The sequence below is a fragment of the Eurypyga helias genome, unplaced genomic scaffold, assembly GCF_000690775.1.
Source record: "Eurypyga helias isolate BGI_N326 unplaced genomic scaffold, ASM69077v1 scaffold44606, whole genome shotgun sequence".
Lineage (NCBI taxonomy): Eukaryota > Metazoa > Chordata > Aves > Eurypygiformes > Eurypygidae > Eurypyga > Eurypyga helias.
The window spans coordinates 2,603-11,809 of NW_010259317.1; the positions used below are offsets into that span (position 1 = coordinate 2,603).

General features: G+C 57.9%; 2 protein-coding genes across 2 annotated transcripts; both read left to right on the forward strand.

The window, feature by feature from the left end:
- The first annotated feature begins 1,846 nt into the window (after positions 1-1,846).
- Positions 1,847-2,917, forward strand: LOC104511858 (serologically defined colon cancer antigen 3-like). The gene has a single exon (XM_010154635.1). The coding sequence runs from the start codon at positions 1,847-1,849 to the stop codon at positions 2,915-2,917; it is 1,071 nt and encodes a 356-aa protein (XP_010152937.1).
- A 2,604-nt stretch (positions 2,918-5,521) lies between these two features.
- Positions 5,522-8,351, forward strand: KCNJ4 (potassium inwardly-rectifying channel, subfamily J, member 4). Its single transcript, XM_010154634.1, has 2 exons — positions 5,522-5,559; positions 6,756-8,351. The coding sequence occupies exons 1-2, from the start codon at positions 5,522-5,524 to the stop codon at positions 8,083-8,085; spliced, it is 1,368 nt and encodes a 455-aa protein (XP_010152936.1). The 3' UTR covers positions 8,086-8,351.
- Positions 8,352-9,207: the final 856 nt, after the last annotated feature.

Sequence of the window (9,207 nt, forward strand, 5' to 3'; positions counted from 1 at the left end):
GACCAGCACGGTGTCCCTACCGTCGCTCAGCCTAGGGTCTGGGAAGGTGGGTGGGAAGGAGGGAAGGGCAGCCTGGGCTGCAGGGCTGGAGGCAGCTGTTGGCCCCTGGAGACCCACCTGGCTGACAGCTGACACCTTGCAGGACAGTGGCTGTGACACCTAAGCTTCCCCAAGTGCTGGGGGGCTTCCCCAGGCTGTGAAACACGGCGGTGCTCGTGCATGCTGGGGATGGGGCGGCGGAGGGATGGAGAGGCATCTCTCCGGAGCACAGCCTCCTGCCTGGCATCTCCCAGCCTGCCCCATGCTGCACCCACAGCATGGTTTCATCCCCTCAGTCACCGCTCACCCCCTGGCTTCCCTGTCACGGGTGGGTCCCAGGAGGCAAAGCAAGCTCCAAGAAAGGTCATTGGGCATGCTCTGGGATTCGCGTCTCTCCTTGGCTTTCCTCCCCCGGGTCCATGTGACAAGCAGCTCCCTGTTTGGGATGTGAAGGTCCCCCCCTTTTGCTGGAGGCATCCCTGAACCTTCCCCATTCATCCCATTTGTGTTTCAGGCTTCTCAGGAGCAACAGGACTGTTTCACAGCCGTTTGAACCGCGTTTGCATTGGGTTTGGTCTCCTGGTATGGACCCCCGGCATCCCATTTTGCAGGCAGGGTTGCCAGCAGTGGCCCTGGGCCACCGGTTGCTAAGGGGGGACGGTGGCTACACCACCATCCAGCGTGGCATCTCCGTGCGCCGGCAGTCCCCAGCCCAGGGCTTCTCGCCTGCCCGTCTGCCTTTCCCATGGCGGCACCGTGCGCTGCGTGGGTGTGTTGGGGTGGAAGTGGTAAGTGGGTTTATTTTCGTTCGTCTCCTGGCTCGTGCCGCTCTGCGTTCGCGGCGCCCGGTATCGCTGACGCTTCCCGGTGCCAGCTGGCAACAGGGGCTGAATCACATCGGCACCACCGCGACGCCGTGCTGCCGGCCACGGTGCTGCTGGTGCCTCCGGCCTCTGCCCGGGGTGAGCCCTGCACCCCAAATGCCCGCCCCTTCACCTTCCCGCTGGGGGCTGTCCCCTCTGCCCCACGCTGCTTGCCCAGGGCTGGCCGGTCCCCCCCAACACTGGGGGTCTCCAGTGGCTTCGTGAGCTCCCCTCTGCCCACAGGCATCCCATGGGGTCGGCTCTGCAGCCACGAGGACCCAGCTTATCCTCCTGCTGCCAAAAAAAGAGCTTCTGCAGCTGATTGGTTCCTCTCCCCCAGCCACGGCCTCACGGCAGGAAGTGAAGTCACAGTGATGTCACAAACCCTGGCGAGTCCTGGTGTCCAGGCAGCAGAGGCAGAGAGGTGCCTGGTTCTCCTCCTCACTCCCTCCCAAACGCCCTGACGATCCCACCGCAGGGATTTCGGTGACTGCCTGTTCCCACTGCAGGGATTTCGGTGACTGCCTGTTCCCACTGCAGGGATTTTGGTGACACCCTCTTCACACCGCAGGGATTTTGGTGACTGCCTCTTCCCCCCGCAGGGATTTCGGTGACTGACTGCCTCTTCCCACCGCAGGGATTTCGGTGACTGCCTCTTCCCACCGCAGGGATTTCGGTGACTGCCTCTTCCCACCGCAGGGATTTCGGTGACTGCCTCTTCCCACCGCAGGGATTTCGGTGACTGCCTCTTCCCACCGCAGGGATTTCGGTGACTGCCTCTTCCCACCACCAGCGTAGCTGAGGCCGAAGAAGTTGGCATACGGCTTGTCAGCGCCACCCGCCTGCGCCACCCAGGCTCCAGGAGGATAATTTTTATCATCCCCCGCTTGCTGAAGGACAAAGCAGCCTGAAAAATGTCATGGCTGCTTGGCATCTCTGAGGGAATGGGGAGGGTCTTCCCAGAACCACAAGGCTTGGAAGGTGACGCCAGCAATGACAAATTCGGCTACCCCTGCTATTTTGCCCATCTTCCACCCCAGAGCAAGATCTGTCACAGCTCAGGTGACAGCCAGATGAAGAATATGGGAGAACCCATCCCATTTTCCCTCAACCCCAGGCACCCTTACGTGGTGAAAGACGACAGAGTGAAAAATGGAATATATGCCAAGGAGTTGGACAAGCCTGCACTTGGGCGTGAGGAGGAAGCTCAGAAGTTTCGGGATCCATTTTACAAAGACACAGGATGGTCTGGCAGCGTGTCGGAAAATGAGGACCTCGGCTGGACCTGTCACCTTCCCGGACATCCAAGGTCACATGTCCTCCAAACTGCCGGTGTGGCACCCTGTGGCTCCTACGACCCTTTCCAGCGTGGCGTGGGCAAGTACTCGGGGGTGGATGCCTTTTCCCAGTGGGCCTGTGCCAGCGACCCTTATCTGGGGTACCCTGAGAGCAGCGGGGCAGCTGAGCCCCACATGCCGCATGAGGAGGCCGTGAGGGACCGGGCATTCCCGTTCCTGCCCTTGACCTACGACACGATGAGGGAGGAGAACGCCACGCTCAGGAAGATGGTCCAGAGCATGAAGAGCTCCTTGGAGAGGCGAGAGGCCATGGTGCAGAGGCTGGAGGAGCAGTTGAACACCAGACTGGCCGAAGAGGAGAGGAAAGCCCAAGAGCTACAGGCCTTTGCCCAGAAGACTGCGCGGAGCCTCCAGCTCATGACCCAGCGGGCGCTGGAGGCAGAGAGCAACACAGAGAAGCTGAAGAAGGAGATCTTCATCCTCCGGGGAGAGCTGGAGAGATCCAAGGAGGAGAATGAAAGCCTGAGAGCAAGCCAAGCGACCAACCTGAACGCAATGAAGTACAGCATAGACTTCACCTTGCAGAGCCTCCAGAGGATAATAACCGGTGCAAACTGGTCCATCAAACAGCTCGTCTCTGGAGTGAACTCCCTGCATTTTATTACCGAGGTCCTCAAGTCTACCGGCAAAATTTCTGAAGGGGAAAACCAGCTGTGAATCCGTGCGAGTCCTGCGTGTGGGTACAGCCCGTGACCACGGGTCTGCCACTACAGCCCCTACTAAAACCCTTTTCTCTCATACGCTCAAAAGTGTGTGTGTGTTCACATGTGTCGCCGTTACTCTTCACAGAAATACTTCTCCTGTATTCGAGTACAAATTGCAGGTAGTGTTGGCTGCTGATGCTGTGTTTTGGCACCGCGGAGCCAGCAGCGAATGTCTCCCAGCCTCCGAGCTGCAAGATCCAGCGGCGGTGGGCTCTGCGCGAGAGGCCGTGGCACCGCTCCGGCTGACTTGAGCTCCCGTGGGGGAGCCAGGGGGAAGCACGGCAGCATGGGAGGCAGCACTTTAAAGAGTGTGCCCATCCCTTCCCATAGCTGTGTCAAACAAAAGCGGAGCCCTTGCGATCCCTGCATTCCGCCTGCTTCCTTTGCCCCTTCTGGGTGGGGTGGGGATGGTTAAGGGCAGCGATCTGGGTGCTGCTGCCCATCATTTCAGAGGGCAGAAGCTCCTTAGGTCCTCCTGTCTCTTCTTTTAGAGGTGGCCACCGCCTGGGCCAAAAACCCAAAGTCTCTTGAAACTGTGCACCCGTTCCTGCAGCTGGGGAAAGGGGTGGGAGTCGTGGTCAAAAACCCTTAGGAAGTTGTGCAGTATCCATACATGAGCTGTGACAGTGCCTCCAGTATCAGTGTCAGTGCTGGCTAAGGAGGGGCTTGGCTTATCCGGGCTGGCTAAGGAAGGCACCGATTGGAGAGGGTGGCCTGGCTGGAGCTGGCACAGAGGGAAATTGCCCACCTTTGTCACCTCCCAAAGGCGTGTGGGACCCTGCCACACAAATTCACCACGTAGTCACTGAACATACGTGGTAGCTTTGTCCTAGTGGGACCATCTGCGGGCATGAAATCACCTCTGGCCACCCCTCAACATTCCTGATGAATTTAGGTTGTCGATCCCACTTCCTGCTGTCGGTTTACCCAGCTACACAACAAAATTTCCCGTATCTGGCCAAGCCGACCCTCCTTAAAGACTCAGACGCTGTAGGGCAGTGAGGGGATGGGTGCTGGCAGGGTTCAGTGCCAAAGTGCTTTTTTCCTGATGGGAAGCTTTAGGCAGCTGCTCTCTTTTACCTCTATATGGTGAGTCGTGGACTACAAGGTTGCCGTGTTCTCCTGGTCCCGTAACATCCCTGGTCTGAGCAGCCACCTTTGTGTTGCCGCCGGGCTTAAACTGCTTCGGTAACCTTGGTCTCTGGAGGAGAAACTGCTGGTTAATCTTCATCCCAGACATGACAACGGCAGCACTTGCACATCAGAGGTGATGTCTGGAGCTCCTTACTTGCTGCTTTCTAGTCTGTGCTCCTAACTGGGGGAAGCTGGTGGTCGCCGTTAGCCTCGTGAAGGCCCTTCCTGCAACGGTCGCGGTGAGACAGGGATGATTCTCACCGGCTTTTCTGTCCCTGACAACATCACTTGCTGTTCCTCTCTCCTGTCCATGCGTGACCAGCTCTAAACCTTGGATTTGGCACAGAAATCCTTGGATTTGTCCCAGTTACAGGAACCACTGGTTGCTCGTTGGTGAGGCTGGGAGGGAGCGAGCGAGCCGGCTGTGCCTGCGTCCTGCACTCCGCACTGGTTGCTGTAATCCACAGGTTACAGTGCGGGATTAGCATGGGTGTACAAAGCCCTTCCTAATCTGTGAATCATTACCACCTCACTGCATTTCACTTCCCAGCAGCTCTGGGCAGGCAGGTTAGGTCGGCTCTTGACTCTTCGGTTTCCCCGTTCTTCAGTTTGGGGAGGAGCGGGTTGGGACGTAACATCTGCTGGACACCCTTCCCTGGGCTGAGCCGCTCCTTGGATGCTGTACGCAGGGCACGTCGCAAGGTCTGTTTGCTCTAACCGGCTTCTCCTCGCCTCCTCCTAAGCTCTTCCATCAGTTCTCCCTTCTGGCTCTACCCATCGCTTTTCTTCTCTCTGAAACAAGGGGGAGGATGTTCTGCGCCCCTTGGAAATACGTCCCCTCTGGGTGAGGCTGCACTGACGGGGATCCCTGAGGGCTGCCGTGCCTGTCCGCGCTTTGCTAGTCCTTGTGTGCGAGGTATTTAGCCTGGCTGAGCTCTCGTCCTGCTGTAAGCTACGATATTAATATGATGGCTCAGGGCAAGGGCCCTGCAAGCTGCTCAGTCCTTCTGCCCTTGATGTGCAGAGCGGTGACCCACCAGCCCTGCACCCCTCCTGCCAGCAGACGCCGCAGTACATGGGGGCTGCGTGCCGTGCAACAGGCTCTGCATCCATCATCTCCTCACTTGCCACAGCCAGGCTCTGGCACAGTGCCACAGGGGCACCTCCAGACCCCTCCTGAGCAAAAGGCTGGGAGCCCTGCGCCCCTGCTCTGGGAATGGGATGGGTGCTGTCGGGGTGGGGGTGGGGGTCTCTGACTGCGTTTTGTTCCATCCTTCTCCGCAAGGCGCGTGCCCAGGAGCAATCGCAATGGCATCACGGGTCCCAGCTCGCCGGAGGTGAAACCCGGAGCCGCCCGGTCCCATGTGAGTGCTGCTGCATGAGATCCCGTGTCCTCCCAGCTCCCACGGCCCCCTGACACCTGATGATACAGCGAGCCATGGGCAGCGTCCGAGTCAACAGGTGAGTAACCCCCTCCTCACGGGCTGCTGCTGCCCAGGGTGGGCTGGTCCCCCTCATGTGGCCCCTCAGGTCCTACCTTCAGCCTGAATTTTGGTATATTCCTCTCAAATTATCTGCCAGGGGCTTTCCTGCTCCAAGATGTGGCTCCTCTCTCCTCCAATCCAAGACACACCATACGTGGGGGCAGTGCTCAGGGGGGAAGTCAAGCACTGTGTGGACCAGAAATTACAGATTCCAGCAGTGCTGCAGAAGCCCCCTGTCCCCAGGACTCACAATTCCAGCCACATGTGCTTCCCCTGTTCACTCTTCCCACGAGAGGAGGATGAAGGACACATAGCCCATGCTGGAGGGCTCCGGCTGACATGTCAACACTACGGGGTTGGGGGGAGGCACTGCCGGCCCAACGGGTCCTGGGGAGCCAGGGCTTGGCAGTCAGGAGGGCAGAGCGGTCTTGGTGGGTCTGTGTGCTCCTGTGGTTCCCTCAGTGGTCAGAGCCACCACCTCTGTGACCGCAGACCCATCAGCAGCACACAACGGGCAGCAGCGGTTCTGCCTGTGAGGGAGGGGAGCCTGGGGCGGGGGGGCAAATATCTCCCAGAAAGCATGTGGGGAGCTTCTCCCAGGGAAATCTGCCAGCACTTAGGCTGTTGATCTCCAAATTACACCTTTGGCTTCGGATGCGGGATGCTGGGAGCCACGCGCGTTGCTGTGGCAACTGAATTGTCCTGAGCCCAGGAAGTGTATAAACATTGTCACCGACGCACCATGAAATCAGTGAGGAGAGCGAAGGAGAAAATAGAAACTCAAGGCCTTATGTAATATCAGGGCCGAAATGTGGCCAGAACACGGGTGCTTGTTCCCAGGCTTCCCAGCTGTCCCATCGGCCTTGGGTCCCTCCTCACGCGAAGGCTGGAAGGAAGCAGAGCGCTACAAGCTTCTCCTGCTTTGCTGTCCTGTCAGGACATTGCCAGGTACAACCTTCTGGCAGCAAGACTTGGCAACTATCGAAGCCAAGGTCCACCAATTTGGTCAGTGTGGCACCACCGTGCCATAACCAGGGAAACATGGTGTTGTGCTACAACGCCACGCTGACATAGCCCTGTGAGCTGCCCGCGTGTCTCCCACCCTCACTGTCTCGGTGGTTGTTGTTGTTCTTCATGTATGTTTGCTGAAAATGCCTATTTCTTCTCTTCCAGGTACAGCATCGTCTCGACCGAAGAGGATGGACACAAGGTCTCCACGCTGGGCAGCATGAACGGGCACAGCCGGAACGGGAAGGGCCATGCCCCTCGGCGGAAGCACCGCAACCGCTTTGTGAAGAAGAACGGCCAGTGCAACGTCTACTTTGCCAACCTGAGCAACAAGTCTCAGCGCTACATGGCCGACATCTTCACCACCTGCGTGGACACGCGCTGGCGGTACATGCTCATGATCTTCTCCGCCGCCTTCCTGGTCTCCTGGCTCTTCTTTGGTTTCCTTTTCTGGTGCATCGCTTTCTTCCATGGCGACCTCAATGCACCGGCGGTGGGGGGTGGTCCCTCTCTCCTCAAGCCCTGCATCATGCATGTGAACAGCTTCCTGGGGGCTTTTCTTTTCTCAGTGGAGACACAGACAACCATCGGTTACGGCTTCCGCTGCGTGACTGAGGAGTGCCCGCTGGCCATCATGGCGGTTGTGATCCAGTCCATCGTGGGCTGCGTTATTGACTCCTTCATGATCGGCACCATTATGGCCAAGATGGCCAGGCCCAAGAAGCGGGCCCAGACCCTCCTCTTCAGTCACCATGCGGTCATCTCCGTGCGGGATGGCAAACTGTGCCTCATGTGGAGGGTGGGCAACCTGAGGAGGAGCCACATCGTGGAGGCCCACGTCCGAGCCCAGCTCATCAAACCCTACATGACAGAGGAAGGGGAATACCTCCCCCTGGACCAGCGGGACCTCAATGTGGGCTATGACGTGGGCCTGGATCGTATATTTTTGGTCTCGCCCATCATTATTGTTCATGAGATTGACGAGGAGAGCCCACTCTATGGGATTGGCAAGGAGGAGCTGGAGACGGAGAACTTTGAGATTGTTGTTATCCTGGAGGGGATGGTGGAAGCCACAGCCATGACCACACAGGCACGAAGCTCTTACCTTGCTAGTGAGATCCTCTGGGGTCACCGTTTTGAACCAGTTGTGTTTGAGGAGAAGAACCACTACAAAGTGGATTATTCACGCTTTCACAAGACCTACGAGGTAGCCGGCACACCTTGCTGCTCAGCCCGGGAGCTGCAAGAAAGCAAGATGACCATCCTACCTTCCCCCCCACCTCCCAGTGCCTTCTGCTACGAGAACGAGCTGGCTCTTGTCAGCCAAGACGAAGATGAAGACGATGACGAAGTGGGTGTGGTGTTAGGGGGCAGCACTAAAGAAGAGGGAGGCGTCATCCAGATGATGGATTTTGGAAGCCACTTGGACCTGGAGCGGCTCCAGGCAACTCTGCCCCTAGATACAATCTCATACCGCAGGGAGTCGGCCATCTAGCTCCTCCAGCCTACTCGTTCCACACCCATCGCCCACCGTCTCCTCCTCTGTTCTGCACCCGTACGTAGCTGGATAAGTCCCTTGCCCACCAAAAAATGCCTCCCGTGACTGCCTCTCAGCCCCTGAGTACATCAAGGCCTGGAGCTGCTCTGATATGTTCCCTTTCCTGTGAAGTCACACAGCCTGGAAGAGGAGTGAGGACACACTACTCCTCCAGCGCGTGCAGCTTGTGCTAGGATCCCCGGCAATGGGAGAGCAGCATGCCTGGTTTCTCATCTCTGGAGAGGTGACAGGAGTCTGTGCCCACAACAGACAGGCCGGGACCCACAGCGAGTGCTGCCGAGGCTACAGCAGACTTTCTGTTGCCTCTCGGCGTGGGTAGGCCCCATGGATATGAAGAGTTGGAACCGTCCCTAGGAAACGAGTGATACCTAAGCACTGACCAGAGGAGGATGGCCGGGAGAGTTCTGGACTCCTGGAGGGAGTGGGGAAGGATCTCTAGGGAGGGGTTACTTGCATGTTTGTTGCTTGTTGCACATGACTCTCTCTTTGTACATAAACCAGATTGAGAACTGAAATCCATATTCTTCCACTGCAAATGCCAAGCTAGGAGATAAGGACGCTGCGCGTGGCCTACTCTGCGCTCTCCTTGGCTTTTGGCATCTGTCACCTCCAGAAGCAGCTCGGCTCCACGGACTCAGACCCAGTTCTCCCAGGCCTCTTGAAGAACACACCCTGCTCCTCTCCCGAGGCACCTGGCAGAGGAGGCAGGGCCCTGTGTTTGCACACTCAGACTGCACCCTGGCACGGCGCGGCCGGGATGCCGGACAAGTGACCTGACTGGACAGCAGACCCTCGACTTGCTCCTTTCTCCTCCTCCGTTCTTCTCCCTGCTGCCATCAGCTGTAAAACTGAATTTGTAACTATTTATTTTTAATAAAGTCTAATATCCCAGGGGGAGATTTGGAGGGAAAGGAGAGACCCCAAGGCTGCAGCCTGGTCTAGAGACTGATGAGCTGTTGGTGTGGCCTTGTTGCCTGGAAGCTCCATCGTGCGCCCTCCCTTGTTCTGGGCCTCCTTGGGGGAGTCCCACAGAAAGAGGCTCAGAGAAGATCATACAAA

Bases quoted from the DNA above. Each gene is read 5' to 3' on its own strand.
- KCNJ4 (XM_010154634.1), top strand. From the start codon at position 5,522: ATGATACAGCGAGCCATGGGCAGCGTCCGAGTCAACAG. The intron at 5,560-6,755 runs GTGAGTAACCCC...CTTCTCTTCCAG, and splicing joins GGCAGCGTCCGAGTCAACAG to GTACAGCATCGTCTCGACCG.
- LOC104511858 (XM_010154635.1), top strand. From the start codon at position 1,847: ATGGGGAGGGTCTTCCCAGAACCACAAGGCTTGGAAGGTGACGCCAGC.